Below are 19,106 nucleotides of genomic sequence, written 5' to 3' on the forward strand. Positions count from 1 at the left end.
AGAAATGTGCATACTTCCAGGAAGCATAGATCCGAAACCAGCTCACATTTTAAACTTTAACCCTTTCACGCGCCTCTTAAATAGACTATAGTATGCAACTAGAGTCATTTATATCTAAAGGGGGCATTTCTCGCCCTTTTACAAAGTCACGGTATTCCTTTTGAACTATCTCTTGTAAGAAATCATTTAAGCTAGGATGGTGATGTAATCTGCTACTCGAATTTGACAGGATTAAAAAAAACTTAAATGATCAAGAATCGTACAATATGTTGCCGCAGATAGTTGAACCTTCATTAAAGGGCGCATAATGCGCCTTTGAAAGAGGCTGATTCCTACTGTTCTTTGCACAAACACTAAAAGGATGACTTCAACGCCCTTTTGCCGCGAAATGGTTTAAACGATAAGGCGACAGCTGTGATGTTTCCCTCCCATCACTAAAAGTGGCTCTGTTTAGTGGAGCAAATACGAAAAACACTCAAAGATTTAGCACTCACCACTCAAAGGAGTGCTATCAGCACACAAAAGCTTGTACATAGACCAACGCGGCTTCGCCAGACCAGACGCAAATCAATTGTATGGAAGCTACATTATTGTCACGGTCAATATGTACCAGCAGACAGATGAAATGTGGTGCACACACACTAAGATCCCGTCTCTTTAGACGCCCACACGTGGCGCGGCGCATGGACGACGGTTCTCCAGCGATTGTGCCTCCCCCAGCCCCCCCCCTCCCCGAGGACGATAGAAGAGCTCATTGGCTGCACATGAATGTACTGAAGACGCTGCACTTGCCACGCGCTGCTCAAACCCTTTCCTGTGTGTACAATAAACCCGGAAGGGCGTCCGAAATGGTGTTCGATTATCTGTCGCGGGGGGAGTCACAGTAAATGCATTGGAGGCTGTATTAGTGGAAGTGCAACTTGATGCTGGGTATTCTGTTGCTTCTGCAGTGCTTGTGCATGCTGCCTTTCCAAGGCTACGCTGCTCGGTGGTCAACTGATCCATTGTCACAGAGCAGCGATACATTATCGGCGGTAAGTAATGCATATGAAAGTGATCGACATTAATAGTATTAACATGGTATCGACTGCTGTGTGCGCAGTGCCTAGTTTACAAAGTGTGTGTCCCCGTTTAATGCCGGGCGTCCTGGGCCCTGACGGCTACCAGTAGCAGTCGTCCTACGCTTCTTAGTGGCGCCACGGCTCACCAGCCGCTCGCGACCAAGCAAGTCGATTTGACAGCGTGTGTTCTGGGCGAATAGGATATGTGTACAGCCGGCAAACTTCTTGTAGAAGCGACACGGGTATGACATCAAACGGACGTCGACCTTTCAGCCTGTAGATGACATGCCCATCGTTTCCATGCGTGCAGTGTTAAGGCCCAGCTGTGCCGTCACAGGAATGTCCTCGTGGCGGCGGCGTAAGTCTTCGTTGAAAGGGCGGCTGGCAGAGCCAGAGCGGACGTACACAACGTCGGGAGACATTGCCTCCGCTGGCACTTCGCCCATGATATACGCAACACTGTGTCGGCTCCCGACGTGCTCAGCCAAAAGACACTTACGCTTCATTTCGCGGCCTCGGCGCTGGAGCCGAGTGTCAGCCACGGTTGCCAATGCAAATGGCGTACAGTGCTGGCGGTTAGTAAACTGCCACCCTTGTTTTCTGACAGATTTTATCCGATAGGAGGCTTTATTGTACATGGATTTGACTAATGAAAAGCGCGCAGTAAACCGAAGCGGACGCCACTCGACGCAGGTCAATCGGCCAAGTAGGCTTGCTGCAATCGTGAAAAAGGTGAAGTTGAAGTTGGCCTCGTTGGCGGTTACTATACTGCCAATTCGACTAAAGGGATATCTACAGCTAGTTAGACGCTAGTATTCGGTTCAGTACTTCGTCTTAGCACCGTGACGCTCTAGCGTAGCGATGCAGCGCCTCGGCATCGACTGAATCAGCTTTTTAATGAGGTCGTGTCCGATCGTCGCCCAAGATGCCTGAATTGTTTTAATGAGGTCTTCTCTCGTCTGAAACTGCCGCCCTTGAGCGTAGACGGCACGCGCGAGTACTCCCCACATGGTTTCGATGGGATTAAGATCCGGTGACTTGGCTGGCCAGTCCATCACATTGACCTTTTCCTCCTTCAAAAACGCCTTCGTGGCGGAGGAGGAGTGAATGGACGCGTTGTCCTGCTGAAAAATGCAGTCCCGACCGTACACTCGGTCAATGAAAGGCAGCAAATGTTCAGAGAGCGTGTAAATGTACCGCTCGCTGTTTTGATTGCCCTCCAAAATCACCAGTTCAGACTTACCACTAGCACAAAATGCAGCCCAGACCATGACACTCCCACCACCACTTTGGCGAGTAGAGTAGACTTCAGGCTCGCGGCGTAAATCGTGCCAATAGTACTGCATACAATCCGGTCCATCGAGATTGAACTTCTTTTCATCTGAAAAGACGCAGGCTCCCCATTTTTCCTTACTCCATGTCACCTTGTCACGAGCCCATTTGAGACGAGCCTCCTTGTGCTTCTTTGTTAGCACGGGGGAAGCTTTACGCTTTTCATATTTCATGTTAGGGTCGGCTTGTAGGATTTCACGGATCCTCCGTGTACTTACCGGTAGCTCTAAGGCCATTTTGAGCTCCGCAGAGCTCAGCTTGCCTTTCGAAGCTTCACGGAGCAGTCGGCGGTGAGCTGTCGGTGTCAACTTCTTGGGTTGTCCGGGTCTTTTAGATTTCGTGTAGCCTTTTGGATCGGTTAGGAGTGCGTGTACAACTGGTCGAGAGCGACGTACGCGCTGCGCTATTGCTCGCTCGCTTAGCCCTGCCTCGCGAAATGCTATTATACGATGCTGCTCTTCTTGGGTGAGCTTGGTTCCTCTAGGCATGCTAGTAGTATCTTTACATGCACAAACGTATGTTAGTACACTTGTATGGTGCTGGGCATCGTTATATTAGAAGAACACGCCAAAACAACGCGTCCTTGGCAGCAAAGTACGCACCGGCAGTATACTAACCGCCAGCCTCCTCAAGCAAGGGAGGCGTTTTTTTTTCTGTGGTGGGGGGAGGAAATGGCCGATTTACCTGAATCGAGTGGCGTCCGCTTCGGTTTACTGCGCGCTTTTCATTGGTCCCAAGAACGTGCAGAAAAACCTCGCATTGGATAAAATCTATCGAAAAACAAGGGTGGCAGTTTACTAACCGCCAGCACTAGCACTTTCAAGGTGGCACCAGTCCAGCAGACGACTCAATAGCATCCCCATCTTGCGCTTGCGATGGACAGTGACGTCACGTTTAATGGAGGCGTTGTATTGTTCTACCGGATTGTTAGTGGTAGCCATACCGGGTGGACTGCAATACATTTGCCACAGCGAGAAGCGGCTTGCAAGCCACGTTTTCAAAAAATAAGCCGCGAAGGATACCAATTCTGGCCAAAATGCCCATTCTGCGAGTACCCTCGCCTTTGGCTCCTCGTACTCGAGGTCGCAATTTGTGAAATGGAGATCATGTACGTCGTGAAGGACCTTAGTAAAAAGACTTGCCTCCAAACCTTTAGCCTTTTCGTAGACCTTTTTGGCGACGTGAAACCAGCACATTAGGTCACTATCGCGCAATCACTCCCGAATACTTCGTCCACAGCGCTACGTTGGGCTTTTCGGCATCCGACATTACATAACGAACTACAAGCGGTTTATGCATTTCAGTCAGGTAGACCTTACGAAGAGCTGTCAGAGCCCTAGTATGATGTAGCTGCAGCGGCTGCGACATAATATAAATAGCGACGAGGTGGAAGCTTCTCATTTTGTCGGATATACCGACAGCCAGTACGGAATAGGCCACTTGGCAGAGTTTGTAGGTGACGTCGATATGAAAAATAAAGGAGCCGAGGTCTCGGTCAGCGCGCTTGAGCTACATTCAGTAGTCATACCAATAATGAACGGCTTGTGGTCACTTCCATTGCCGACAATAGGACGCCCATCGGCGTCGTTTTCCCAGGCGAAAGTAAACGCCTCACTGCCTTCTTCGGTGTTAGTAAATACCGCTTCGCGGATCTTGGCCTTTACAGACGCTAGAATGTCGTTGTTCCCAAGGTGTGAGGCTGCGTAGTTGTGGACAAACCTCTGCACCACCGAGAGCGGGGGTAGCCAGACTTCGTCAAGGCTAAAACGCCGCAAAAACCCCGAGCGAATTTTCGAAGGTTTTAGCCCTTGAGCCGCCCACTCTCGAGCCACCGTGCGGTGAGGCGGTTACGTGTAGGGGACGGAGCAGGTGAGAGGTGCTCACCTGCCTCCTCCACCCGCATGAGGCTGAGATGCTGGTATGCTAGCGTCTTGCCCCGCCAAAAGCAGGGGGCCTGGGGCTCGACGCCAGCGCAAGTGAGACAGTTACACACAAGCAAGCGCACACGCATTGCGTGAGGGGCGGAATGGTTGCACATAGTACATGAGACCAGGTGGCTCTTGGTCACCTTAAATGTCTTGAGCGAGTCGAGCAGCAGCTCGGCATCACAGGTAGGCATGATGGGGGTGAGTGTAGTCCAGGCAACTCTGGAGGGCATGGTGAGGCGTGAGCTTGGTGGACTTGGTGTTTAGATGGGGGTTCGAGTTATCGAGTGGCTACCAGCTCGAAGATCTATTGGAATCTCGTGCTGTAATTGGATAAAAATGATGAAATACTTGTAATTGATTAGATGTTAGATTTATAGGTGCTCTATGAGGAAACGCGGTGGATCTGATGATAATACAGCTGGGATCCACCGCGCTTCTCCAGAGTCTGGAGACCGAAAGTGTCAGGGTGGTTCGTGTATGCATTGCGGTGATTTATGCTACTTTAGGGAGGTGAAAGACTAGTATGAGTGTTGATGTGTTGAATTTGGCACATTAATTTATAGATATTTCGAAAAGGTACTTCTTAAATTTGGTCGACTGGTTTTGGTACAGTGTACCAATGACATAACTATAATCGTCCAATGACGTGCGCTCGATTTCATTTCCGGTATTTTATATCTGTCCATGCATTTATTCATCGCAGATAATTATATGCATTATAAAAATCGCCCTTTACAAAGTTTTTGTGAACATTGGTCACGACCAAAAAAATGTATTTGCTCACATTTAAAACAGGCAATAAATGAATTACTAGGTATTCATTCACCGAATTTGGCGACTGCAGCTGTCAGTTTCAGCTCAGAACTGCAGATGGAGCAGGTACAGATCAGATCGGCTCCAAAGTGCTTAAAGTGGCGAAAGTTGGGCCCGCTAGTTTCACTTTGAATTCGCTATATGACATGTAACAGCGTTCGCGCGAAAGAAAACGACGTTAGGTGTGAGCGTAGCGACAGCGGAGATGAAGCGAGCGCTAAGGGCCTTGCCCGGCGTCGGGACCATTGAAATGTCGCGTATTTGGCCCCACCAAGGCGAACGGAATCCGTTCGCCGCTCCGTTCGGAACAGAGATTACAGGTATGTTACTTACCAGTCTCTCGATACTGTCGAGTCGACGAGAAAACGGAAGCCACGGAAATTGTCGATGTGTACGAAGTCACCTGTGCCACATGCGTAGTGACAGTTTTAGTCGTACAAGATGGACGACTCCAGCGGAGATTAATGGAAATAACTCCGCTAACGATAGCACTCGCAACTCTATCGGAGCAATAGAAGCATTCAGTTTATTATGGGAGAGCACACAAATTCTGCGTTTCCCTTGCAGTGTTGCACACATGGCAAATGCTCTTGCTGGCGTCACAGTTACCACGATTATTGCTGTCGATCCAATCAATGTCACTTTTATGGGAACTCCTGGAAGATAATCTTCAATACTTAGTACAAGTACATCGCTCACGCTAATAAGTCATACCCTGACTAATTGTGGTGCACAGATCAAGCCCTATTTTCTCTGTCTATTTTGTAAAAACTACCGGTCTATTTTTTAGGACGATGCTGCTGCTACCAAAATTAGATGGCCATTAGTTGACTTGTGTGGGTACTGCTGTATTGTTATGAACGCTCCCAAACACATGTAAAGAACGTTACCCATGACGTAGGGTAAATATTTGTCATCTTCGATTTGGTGTGTGAAAAATACACGATGTGGTATCAGTCATTTGCGGTAATTTCTAGATTTGGGAATCGTGGCACTTTGCGTATTCTTGTGAGCTCTAGATTGCTGTGTTCTTTTTGCAAGCGCTTTTGGTTCGTAATACTAAACATACCAAATATCAAAGTAGTATACCAAACGTACCAAAAATACCAAACCACTTTACCGATTAAAACTAAGTGTCCATGCAATATGTATTCGGCTGAAGTTAGCTGGCTTCCTGCTTTCCAATAAAAGCAATCGCTTTATACAAAAAGCGCATGCGCAAGTACGGCAACAGGTTGTAGAGGCAGTCATCCCACGAGGCACCACTAAGCAGGATTTCGAGTATGGCAATGCACCACACTCCGCACGAGCTGCCGTCCTTTTGTTTGCAGCACTCCACCTTCTCAAAATTCAGCATGTCTTCCATATGTAGAAGCCCCTCGATAGCGGAACGTACGCTACGCTCCACGATAGTGTAATTGTGTTGGCTCTGTAGGGGTCGAACATGAAGCAGACGCCCTTGTTCGTTTCAGGCTGGATGTGTCGGTCCACTAGGAATGCAACCCAATGATTCCCCACGTTGAAAATTCCAATGACACGCTGGTATTGCGGATTTCTAGCTCCGAACCCTCCCGCCACGCGTTTGCGTAGCTCTGGACTAACAAATTCGTGAAAACTGGGACTAACCAACCCCACATCTGGGTATTGATCACGAAGAGCCATCATGGAAACCAAGATAGACGTCGTATGAAGCCACAAGTTTTCGCGAAAGTCCAGTAGCTGATGCCCCGCGACAAACTCACCAGGAACTCTATTGACTCCTAGGATGAGAGTTTCCACGTAGTTTTTGTGCTCATTCTGTTTGTACATTCATACAATCTGGTTAGCTACGGTCTACGTTCGGTTAGTTTGAAGAAGCACACGATACCTTTGTGACGCTGTGTGCATCCGAAAACGGTTTGCGAATGTCAGATACACGCCATTCCACATCGTCGATCCAGCGCATCGTCCGCATGCCGAGAGTGAAGTGATTGCGAGCTTCAATAACACTTGCCATGCCATCGAGCTGGTCGAACGTTGCAAATCCGTAGTAGGGCCAATAAGTTAGCAGATCAATATCGTCTCTTATCTCGATTGCTTCAATAGCTTCCATGATCTTGTTCATCTGGGGGATGGATTTCACGACGGGGATGTCTTGGCCGACCGCGTTCGACCTCACTGATACCTTTCCACACACCTCAACGGTAGGAATTACTAGAGTGTCTAGCATCGCTTTTGTGTGGAACATGCTTTAGGGACCGTCTAATAGAGCAGCAACTTGGTCAAAACTTGCTAGCTTCCCTACCCGTCCCTCTCGATATTTTGTCGCCAGCAAGATTGCCTTTTCGTGTTTTCCTTGGCCTTCGCCCGCTTGCGCTGTGCTTTTGTCATTCCATTAACTAGCGGACGCTCCGCAAACTTCCACTTGGCCCCGCCACGCTTGGGTTTCAAAATGGTTTCCATTTTTGGTGCAGCTCTCGATGTCTTTTTGGCAGTGTTGGTTTGAATTTGTTCTTCGCGGACTTTATCCTCGACGAGAGAACCAACTTTGCTACTATTGAAGTCGGCTTCGCTGCTGCGTTGTTTTGTACCACGCCTGACCACTTTCGGTTCTGGTTCCACTGTGGGTTCCATGTCTCCTTCCTGACCCACGCCAGTGTTGCTCCCACTGTAGTACACAGGTGCTCGTCCACAACATTCGGTTCCAACAGTTGACTGGTTTCCCCGGAGAACGACATCTGCGAAAGCGTCGCACCACCAGCTGGAGATACTTCAGAGAACCCCTTAAATATTGTGTCATTCTTTTGAGTGAACGCCACAACGTTGCCACTGTTGAGCGCTTCGTAGAACTCTTCCATCCATTGTATAGCAGCTCGATACGTGGATGTCGACTGCAACGCCATACGATCGACAATTTTTTCGGATAGAGCCTTCGATTCGGTGTACCTCGAAGTCCTTGATAATGTTTTTCTTTTGGCAACGGGGCGCACGAGACTTAGCGAAGACCACCGAGCGATACTTCTCCCTCAGCAATATTTTTCACCGGACTGTGGACGATCCACCTAGTAGAAATGAAGCGCATTGAAGGGATAACGGTCTCATAATTGCACCTGCCCTTACGAACATTACGTGACGGCACGGTAACAGACATGTTTGCATGAATACGCAGTTACATTGACTTCGCTGCATCACAGAACATCGAACCCAACGTTAACAAAGAAAAAGAATAACTTAATCTAAACCAAAATAAATACAAAAAGATACCTGAGTGTCGACCTCACACGTAGACGCACTCTTTCCACTCGACACTACGGCTATGCTAGCATTTCCCATGTTCACAGTGTAGTCAGCTCCAGAGCCTGTAGCGAGCGCATGCTCCTCCGAGACAAGTCTTAACGCGAAGTCACTGATTTGCAAGGCTAGCGCTGCAAGCTCAGGGTCCTCGTTTAGTCCACTTGGCCTCCCTCCTACGCGGTTAAACTCTGCAATGTACTTCTCTTCAGCGTAATATTGTAGGGTAATAAGCGTCGTCACAAGCTGGTCGATTGTAAAGGTATCTTTGATGACACCTTTTATCTTTCCCCACTTTGCCTCGATACGGTTATTAGTGTTGTTCGTCAGGTGCGGGACATTTCCGCGCTTGTATGACACCCACTGGTCCTGCGAGCTATCCCAGTTTTCTGTGAAAGTCCTAAATAGAGGATGATTCTCGTTACCGCCGAGCATTTGGAGCATGGCACCTTTTAAATCCTCGTAATCCTCCTCCGACTTTGCATAGACCAGAAGACTCATTAGAGCCTTCACTTCCTTGCTCACAGGCTTGGCCAGACGGGCTGCTTGCTTCTTCAGCCATGTCAACACATGACATTGACAGAGAAGCTGAGTGGCCTGCGGAATCATCTCGTGCAGGACATCCTTTTCATGAACAGCTTTGTCGGTCATAATGACGCGTATCTTGTGCCAATCTGAATTGTTTTTTCTTGAATATCTCCACCACCTTGCGCAAATTAACCTTATGTTCGCTTTTCACGAGTGCATGGTGGACGTATTGACCCTACACGAAAAGGATACATCATATATATTCTTAGAGACTCCACAATTATACATTACGTAAGTCGCTACAGCCATACCTTCCCGAAGACGTTATGCACCACGAAGCTAAGCAGCTTGTACCGATTCGCGTTAGTGTCATGGGTTGATTCCATTATCACAACCTCGGGAAATGCCGAGAACAAACGCTTCATATTCGAAGTCTGGAATGTGACGACACGAGCAATATCGTCTTCTCTGTCCACATTAATCTCGGCGGTGTTTCCAGCATTCTGACTGCAGAACTCATCCAAGACGGCGAAGGCTCTTTCTGCATCCGTCAAGTTGCCTCTTTGCTTGCAGCGAATTCTCTGAACCATGTTGTGTACGTCCTTCAGCGTCATCTTTCTTTCTACATATCACACAATAAATACCAAAATTACCCTCTTCAAAAACTGAAATCACTCCAAAAACATTTAATTTTACCTGTGCGCTCGCGAAGGTATTGCAGAATCCCTTTGACGTTGGCACCATCTCTGTGGAGGACCTCGACATCGTTGGTCAGGCGCACATCTTTCACAGTTCGATTTTCAGCATCGCTCTCCCAAAGCGCTTTGGTGAGATGATGGTTGTGTACACTGGACGCAGACATTTCAGCCCCCAGCCTCCATACGAAGTCGCCGTAACACGCGCGTTCAGCTTTGCACTACACTTGGTATCTCGAACCTTTCGATGCTTGCGCTTCCCCTTGCCACGTGCCTTGTATTCCTGGCCGTGGATACACTTAAACGTGATGGAGTAGTTTCCCAGTCGGTAGGAATCAAATTCACTGCCTTCCTAGCACGTTGCCGGCGGTCTTTAGAGCGTCAGCATTCTTCGTCATCTGGTTGTTTCGGATCTTCACTGACGTACTCGTTCGCTTCGAGAATTGTTGGTATGTCTCCCGCTGGAACACTTCGAATGCGGCGTGAAAAGCCTTCCAGGAATCGTAGGTCTTCTTCAAAGACCCGAAACGTACTACTTTTCTGTTTTTCGAAAGTGTTTGGTGTATTTTTGGTTCAGCACCATATTTAGACTCTCCAATCTCCTCATCTTCATCAGAAGATTGGTCTTCGTCTTCGTTCTCCTCGCTTATTCCGTCCACATCATTCTCATCACTACTTCCCTCTTCGTCTCCCATTACATCGTCCATTTCCTTCTCGTGCGGCGCATCGTGAAGGTCAGAGTCGTCCCTCCCGTCAGTCGAGGGCAGAGGATCTGCGTCTTCGAAAGCTTCTGCATCTTCTTCCACAGCAATGATATCCGCCAACGCACGGTCATTATCGGTCGACCCCACCGCAATCGTGTTTTCTGGATACATGAGTCGTAGAGCACGAGTTTTTCATCTATCATCGCCCGGTCAGTCTTCGCGACTCATCCTCAGCTTTGCGGCGGTCTTGCGAGTAGCTCGCTGCTGCCCATGTATGGCGAGATGCGCAGCTTTCTCCCCCTGGCGAGAGCGCGCAATCTGCTCTGCGTTAAGAGCCGCCAGAGATAACTGATTTTGCGCAACAGAGGGAGCTGAGTTCCAGCCGGCCTAACTTGATTCCTCAACTGACGCTCGTTCTGACGGATTTGAACGCGCGCAAGCTCTGCTGTGTTTCGTTGCGCACGCGTGACGTTGCCGTGGCTGGGATATCGAGGGAGGTTGTCTCTGTCCGCCTGTCATTCGTACAAGTTAGCTATTATTACAAAAACCTTCTACTTGTAACATACAAACGTACCATGCCAAGAAGTCAGCTTCAGGGTTTGAGCCGCACCAGGAATCGTTTGTTTTGCTGCCGAGGGGGGAGATTCGCGAGTGCCAGTCGCTTCGAAAGCGCGGGCTTTTAATTTTTAAAAAGTTGTTAGGCTCCCGCCCGTAAAGTATTTAATTTTTTATTTCACTTAAGTTCGTCCCGAAACGCGATAACTGGCTCTATACGGCCCACCAAGAGTTGACATGATATGACAACAAGTACACTGAAAGTAGAGGCTAATTTTGGTAGCAGCAGCGAGTTCATATTTTTGAACCGAGCATACTGGAACCAAAGAGCTCGATGAGACCTGCTCAAACCCCATTTTTTTCTTTAGATTTGATCCCATTTGTCAAATATCCCGAATTTGTGATGTCACTAAAGTGCAAATCCATGCGCTACGACTAATTACCGTGACTCACGGCGTGAGCGGTTTCACAACATGAATGGAATTCGTCGTGCAAAATGAACGAAGCATGAATTAGAAACGTTTCTATTGAGTAGAAACGATTCTACTCAAACATCAGTCTGATACACTATGAGTTAACTAATCTTTTGCGGTAATGTTGCTGTGTCTGGCGGCGGCGTGTAAATGTGCCTGGCGGTTGACTTGGGCTGATACGTGCGCAAGCGCCATACAGAGGCATCACTCATGTAGCACTCAGGCTCGATCATCGGAACGGTGTTCATGGAGCAGTGCTAGATAAGTTACTTTGGTGCCGTCTGCTACTTGAACACGTAAGCTAGGGAATCATAACCAAACAACGACACCTAATACTTGTAATGCTGACGGAACGCTCAAAAGCTACGCTGCTACGCAGACAACTAATCAGCACCACTTCCTAATATTTTCTGCACAAACCACTCCTACGTAAAGAAGGCGGGAGCCAGATATACTAAGAAGTCTTTTAAACCAAGCACAAGACAAGTTATCGGTAAAATGCTTCGTTTTTATGTGCGAGTAATACCCTTCGTACGCTTCGATCACATCGCCTTAATCGCCTTCACCAGGTCCGCAAATTTCTTTGTCTCCCCCATCTCGTTCAAGAAGTTGCTGTAGGCTTGGAGTTTTATGTATTTAGTGCTTTGCATATATTGAGTAAGCCCCTCCGTTTCCTGGGTTGTCATAGTCTTAAGCTGCGTGCTTATACCCAACTTGGTAGCATACTTGCCTGTGGTCATCTTGTCCTTCATCATGCTCATCATCTTTTGAGGGGTCAAACTTCTTTCTTCGGAATCAGTGTTGTCTTGAGTGGTCGTGTGGTGAGTTCTCAACAGTCGGGTTGGTGAAGCAACGCTTGTAGAGACAGAAGACATCGAAGATACTTCCCCGGCAAACAAGAGAGTCGCCGAGAGCACCACTAAGATTTGATAAAGACGCATAGTGTGGCCGGATCCACTGAGGCGAGGAGAGCAAATTGCAAACTGATTGCTAGATGGCCTACATGGATAACGGTACTCCACCGACCGATACCGTATCCGTAATACGACGTAATACGGATTCCGAAATACGGCGTACTGCGCACTGTCTTCATGTACAAAAGTACTGTTACATGTAGTACGCCGTCGCACAAAGTACCACTGTACAGGGCACAGACTGTTCTAGTACTGTAGAACTTCTACAGTACTAGAACAGGCAGTGACTGCCAGCCTGGCAGTGCGTGCTTTGCGCGGTGCAGGCTGCACTACAGCCTGCACGAATGGTCATGATTGTCGATGGCTCATACAGTACTGCACCCCGTTTTCACGCCCTTGAACCTTTGATAAACCTCCGGATGTGATGAGCCTGAATCCAAATGAACGATAGTTTGTCTGCTAAAATCCGATTTTTTTTTGCAAATCCTTTATGTTCCACCCCCGCGAAAACGGGGTGCAGTACATGTATTCGGCGAATATTATTCGCCGTCGGCGCAGTACTTTTCTTCCATGATTTGAGCGCCACATCCCATGATTCCATTTTCAATTCATCTTCGCCGTCGAACTTCGACTCGAAGACTTCGAAGTACAGTTTACAGCACACCAGGGTACTCTACTGTAGATATCCTTGTGTAAAGTGAAGAGTCTACAGTATTGTTTACCTGGGACTAATCATGAAAGTTGCAGTGTAACGTCATCACCTTCTTTGTTAAGAAAATGGACTGAAGTTCAGTAACTGAACACAAGCGAGCTCGCTGCGCTTTGCTTACTTGCACAAATTTGTTGCCTTGGACTTCCCTGGATGTATTCCAATATTTCTTTTTTTTTCTGCGGCGAAGCTGTTTTTGTTTTTCAACTCACCCTGGACCAACCTTCTGTATCTTATCATATACACAACATAACTAATGGAAATTGTTAATGTAGTTATTTTTCTAATCACCAACAATACTGCTCACTTGATAAACATGCTGTATTTGGAAGCACCCGAGGGCTCTCTTAACTAGATCGTCTTTTACTTAGCTGGGAATATATGTTCCAGTTTGTTTTATCACTTACCTTTTTCTCACTGTTTATTAGCGACCCCTGCCCACGATGCGTTGGAGCATTGAATATCGCTGTGGCGTAACGCATCATTTGAATTGGCAAAAAAAACTTGTAGTTTTAAAAAAGGGTTACGATATTTACAATAGTGACTTCCCCACAGCAAAGTACGTCAGAATTGTCCTTTTTGATAGTTTCGTTTTCCATATAACGAGGGAGCGGTTATTGCCTTGTTAGCTGTTAGACTTCGAGAACTGATACATGTATTTTATTCATGTCAATGGGTATTTTAAGAGCAAGGATTACTACTGAAGGGTTCCTCTGCACGTGGCCTGAGACAAGCCGCACTAAACAGAGCCACTTTTAGTGATGAGAGGGAAACATCACAGCTGTCGCCTTATCTTTTAAACCCTTTCGCGGCAAAAGGGCGCAGAAGTCGCCTTTTAGTGGTTTGTGCAAAGAACAGTAAGAATCAGTCTCTTAATTAACCCTTTTACAGCGCTATTCTGTATTCTACAGAATAAGAAGTATGACAGGACATAATTTCCAGCAAGCTTGTAATCGTCGCAATTCCTCGCATGCTTGTGTTTGTAAAGGGTAGAGATGGGTGGTTCGATCTTGAAGGATCTACGAAGGGAAGATAGCCGGGGATAATTCGAATTGAATAGAAAAGACAGTATAAGATGACTGGAGGTTTTGAAAATTCAGTTTCTTGCTATTTTCGGCAGTTGTTGGTGACCACAGATTTCAGATTTATTCGAGAATGAACGCTCCCAACGAGAAACCGTTCACGCAGTTATGGCGCGAGCTATCCAAGGCAGGATGGAAAGCGAGGAAGCCTAAAGGACTGAGTGCGGACTTCACGTACGTGATGCCCAGTGTGACTGGCCGCTTGGATGCAGAGAAGCGCGGAGTTAAATACTTCGTTGGTACGTTCTGCAGACAGCTCGGTATATATACTCACAGTACTGACAGATATGTGCAGGCGAACAAGAACTCATGACATTTGGACGTCGTCAGGGGTTGCTGGAGCTCTCACCTTTGCCATCACTCCCAGCAAGGATCCCCATGGGAAAGAATGCGGCGTATGAGTTGGCCCGCCGTCGTGCGCCGGTTGAAGAAGTGCTGCCAGCGGAAGAACAAGCGGCACCAACTTTGGAGGTGACGCCTACTCCTCCAACTCCTCCTTCGAGTTTCCCTCCGCGTACTTCAGCTTCTACACCGTCGACTCAAGCAGGTCAAGCAATTCAGCCAGATACAGAGTAAGAAGGTGGGAGCACCACTACTAGTATGGAGGATCCGGAATACGATGTACGCTCGGGTCATGAACGTGCCGACGAGTCGAAGAGTGAAAGAGACGATTTCAACGGGATTGATGAGTTTGATGGAGAGAACTTCATGGATGCGCTACGTGGGTAGAAGCTGTTCGGGTCAGTTGCTGTAGATGATGTGAATCTGTGCGATGAAGCCGAAGATGACAACGACAGTATTGGTTGTGACTTCGATGATGAGCTGGATGTGCCTGTGTCGCCACGAGAGGACTACGAAAGCGAAGTAGAGTCTGACAGCGACTGTGAGGAGGACAGTGAGCTATTTGTGCAAGCCGACGAAGACATGCGGCGCTTGGGAGCTTCTGGGTGGAACATTTATGACGAGCAAAATTCGGGTAAGTCGGTCGTCTACAATATAACTCTTTTGATTCTTTTCTAACTCTGTATTATATTGAAAACAGGTGATTTGACTCTTGAAGCCGCGCAGTTGTACGACGGAAACTGGGGGCCAACTAGATCTGCAGCAGCATTTGCAGAGTCCTCATTAGGAATGTTTTTCTACTTTCTTCCCAAGAAGCTCTGGTTTGTGATTCAGAAGGAGACGAATTTGTATCGCGAGGCTTGCATCCCGCTTGTCGCACGTCAGCAACGAGAGAAGCAGCTTCAAGCACAAGCAAAGGATCCCCAAAAGAAGGTCGACTCTGTCCAAGAGATTGAAGAGAAGCTACGGCGAGTAAAACCTATCCAGGCTCACGAAATTATCCACGTGATTGGTCTCCTCGTTGCTCGAACCCTTTGTTCTCATACGGATGGCCTGGAAAACACTGGTCTACTCGAGAAGATGGCGCAGTCCCTCGTGGAACGTTCTCCAGGTTTATGAAGAGAGACAGATTCAAGATGATCACTCGTTACCTGCATTTCGCTAGTAACAACGCTGCAGATGCGTCTAAGGACAAGGCATGGAAAGTCAGACCGGTACTGCAGGTACTCGAGAAAACATTTCGGCGTGGCTACCGGTTGGGGCCGCGAATCAGTTTTGACGAAGGCACCATTCCAAACAGGAGCAAGTTCAATCCGGTGCGCGTCTACAACAAGGACAAACCGCACAAGTACGGGACTAAGGTTTACATGACGTGTTGCGCGGAGACTTGCTACTGCTCTCGGTACGTTGATACAGAATTGCTAGTAGTATCAGTAGTATCGAAGTGTTTCTCAGTATCATACAGATTGCCAATTCCTCTTTTCACAGAATACGAGTGAAGTCACTTACAATATGCTGTATCTTCTTCTGTATGCTACAGAATTGAAGTTTATCTCGGCGCGGCTAACAATCCAGCGGCAGCAAAGGGAACGGCACAGAAGGCAGTTATACGAAACGTGAACAAAGCCCTCGAAGGACAACCCGCAAAGCGACTTGTTGTCGCTGACAACTTCTACAGCTCGTGTGCACTGGTACTGGATTTACTTCGGAGGGGTTACTACTACGTGGGAACGCACCGCAACGACAGATTGGGATGGCCAGTCAACTTTGCGTTAACACAGAAAACGCGGCCCAAGCGTATGCCCCGAGGGACGTATCGCGTCGCTCAAGCCAAAGACTTCCCTGAGCTCATTGCTGTGTCCTGGATGGACTCGAAACCTGTGTCTATGATTGCGACTGGATGTGCAACGACGATGACTAGTGTGAGACGCCGAGTGAAGGGTGAGAGTGTTCGTGCAGACGTACCATGTCCCCAGCTGGTTGCCGATTATCATACTGGTATGGGGGGTGTCGACCAGCACGACCAGCTGCGACTGCAGCGATATTCGATACAGCGATGTGTGGCTTTCAAAAAATATTACCGCCAGTTATTCTTGGGGTTTGTTGACATGGCGATTGTCAATGGGTTCATCCTGCACAAACTCATCTTGAAGAACAAGGGAGAACGCATACTGACGCACGCAGAGTACATGCGAAGACTGCAAACGGAGCTTTTAGCAACAACAGAAGCCACATTGCGTGCAAACACCAACGCAGAGGATTTGATTACGGAGCCAATTCGAACGCAGCCACACGCCCTGCAGAATACGAACGACATGTATGATGGAAATGGGAAGAACAAACGTCGTCAGCACCTTTGCAAGGTATGCTCGGCAATGGCGACGCCCCAAACGAAAAGCTTTGAAAGCAGCTACTTCTGCCCCCAGTGCACTCAATCCCACGCCGGCTACGTACCTCTATGTAATCGCGTTCGGAGAGAGGATAGCGGCAATACGCTCACGTGCAGCCAGATTTGGCACCAGGTCTGGCGAAACGGAGCTGCGATTCCAGCACACCTGAAGAAGCGCATACGCTTTCGCAAGCGTAAGCGCGCTGACGAAGAGAAAGAAGACAGTAGTTAGCTAGTTAGTAGTCAAATCAATAGACTGTTCGCTCACCAAACTTTTCGGCCAGTTCAAGCCTAGTTCTTCTTCTACTCTTGCTAGTCTAGAACTGGCCGAAAATTTGGTGAGCGAACTTCTGCCGCGTAGCGATGAAGCTCCGGCGGCCATCCAAAATGGCGCGAAGCCGCCAATCTCACTTATCGTTTTGGAGGGGAAATACCTTACAGAAGACATTGCGATCTTTTTTTATTCTGCAGTAGCCAATCAAAACTCCAGATAATAGCGTATGGTGGATACATTGCGAAGTTTTTGTCCGTAGAAACGATGTCTTTGCACTTTTTCGCAGTGTCCACCTCACATGATTCGCGAGACAGCTACCATTAGATAAATTGTTGCATTCTTCTGTCAATAGTTTAATCAAGATAAACCTTTATTCTGTATAATACAGAATAAAACCCCGCTTTAAAAGGTTAAAAGGCGCATTATTCGCCCCTGTTGCAACATAGAATTTACAGTACGATTCGGAATCATTTAAGTTTACAGGGAGTAGCGGTGTAAAGGGGTACGTAGCCCTAAGTGTACTCTGGTTACATGAAGTGTGACACGTCACACTTCGGGATATTTGGTACAAAGTACCAAGGTCGTTCAAAGCCAACCATTGGTTAACGACATTGCATTTCCATAGGTGACTTATAGTTTGTATTAAACCCAAGCTATAAATATACTCAGCTTACATTCTACCTTAATTAGGTCACTTCGCTCTCTTTAAATTAAAGAGGGGACCTGTGAGCTACCGCTCACTGAGAGTTTGTATACTCTCGGAAGATAACTTCCTCTAGCGCAAGGTGCTGTGTGACCCCGTCACAAGCGGCAATAAGAAAGGGTCAAAACCGAATCTCTCTGCCATTTTATTTTATGTGCTTATACAGGACCTCAGTATAAGTACGGAGGTAGTTGAAACGAAGTGACGTTCACTCTTTTGATTTTGAATATCAAATTTCCCGCCCACAATCGAAACAACCAAGAGCCCACCCCATCCTCGGCATCACGCACTGCGTGTGCTCGACGAAAAGCCCGTCCTACGTTTTCGCTGACACAATGCGCTGGTCTCGCTCCCCCAGTTCGCCTCACGTAGTTGCAACAGCTTCATGTCTGCCGCCAACACGCTTGTGTGGAGCCACCGCAAGCTCGCTGTCTGGGCCCCGCCCGCGTTCGGGCTACCAAACTTTGGTCCAAAGGCACCCTCCATCCATACTGTGTCAAGGCTGCTGAAGCGGGAGGCACAGCCGCTCTCAACATCTATTGACTATTTAGACAGCAAGAAGGCATCGTCACCCACGTGGTTGCTGCTGGAGACGTACTTGGTGGAGCAGCTGGCAGAGTTTGAATCGCGACGGGCTGCGATAGCTTGCGCGAGCGTTCGCTGAGATCTTGATAATACCTCTCGCAAAGTAGCCCAAGCTTACCAAAAGCGGCTGGCAGCACCACTTTATGGCTCGCCACGGCCTCAAGAATCGATGGGGATATCAGCTCGTGGATATCGACGCTGCTCGTCGTAAGCGACTCGAGCTGCGTGACAATGAGGATGCTGCACCCCAAAACTACAGCGGCGCTCCAACCTATGGGCCAAGGGGTCATAGCATGGTTAAAGCAGCGCTTTATGGCTGCAGGGACACAAGCGGCAGCTCTTCATCTACTTGACGGGGACACGGACCCGTACAATATCGTACCATCCGAAGCGCTTCAGTGAATATGTGATGCCGCGAACGAGGTGCCGTCACGGGACATTAGAAGCTACTGGATACGTGCTGGATTATACGTTGATGTAGTGAAATTGATGATCTACTCAATCCGATAGAGTAAGATATTATTTTTTTAATACAGTACATTTGAGACCTCCTCGATTTGTTTTGACTTACGTAACGTATACGCCTTCAGTACATAATTCGTTGAACCCTTTCTTATTGCCGCTACTCTCTGTATTTAAACCCAGTCAAATTCTTGAAGCAGATTGCATCACCATCCTATCTTAAATGATTTGTTACAAGAGATAGCTCAAAAGGAATACCGTGACTTTGTAAAAGGGCGAGAAATGCC

The 19,106-nt window shown here is 47.8% G+C and overlaps 2 protein-coding genes across 2 annotated transcripts; one reads left to right on the top strand and one right to left on the bottom strand.

Annotated features, from left to right (window-relative positions):
• Positions 1 to 11,901: 11,901 nt before the first annotated feature.
• Positions 11,902 to 12,300, bottom strand: PITG_01934 (secreted RxLR effector peptide protein, putative; the record flags this gene model as incomplete). The annotated part of the gene is made up of 1 exon (XM_002908477.1): positions 11,902 to 12,300. The coding sequence occupies one exon, from the start codon at positions 12,298 to 12,300 to the stop codon at positions 11,902 to 11,904; it is 399 nt and encodes a 132-aa protein (XP_002908523.1).
• Positions 12,301 to 18,157: 5,857 nt separating this feature from the next.
• PITG_01935 (uncharacterized protein) lies at positions 18,158 to 18,710 on the top strand (the record flags this gene model as incomplete). The annotated part of the gene is made up of 2 exons (XM_002908478.1): positions 18,158 to 18,427; positions 18,465 to 18,710. 2 exons carry the CDS (start codon positions 18,158 to 18,160, stop codon positions 18,708 to 18,710), a joined length of 516 nt encoding a protein of 171 aa, XP_002908524.1.
• Between the last annotated feature and the right edge of the window lie 396 nt (positions 18,711 to 19,106).

Source organism: Phytophthora infestans, genomic scaffold, assembly GCF_000142945.1.
Source record: "Phytophthora infestans T30-4 supercont1.2 genomic scaffold, whole genome shotgun sequence".
Classification (NCBI taxonomy): domain Eukaryota; phylum Oomycota; class Peronosporomycetes; order Peronosporales; family Peronosporaceae; genus Phytophthora; species Phytophthora infestans.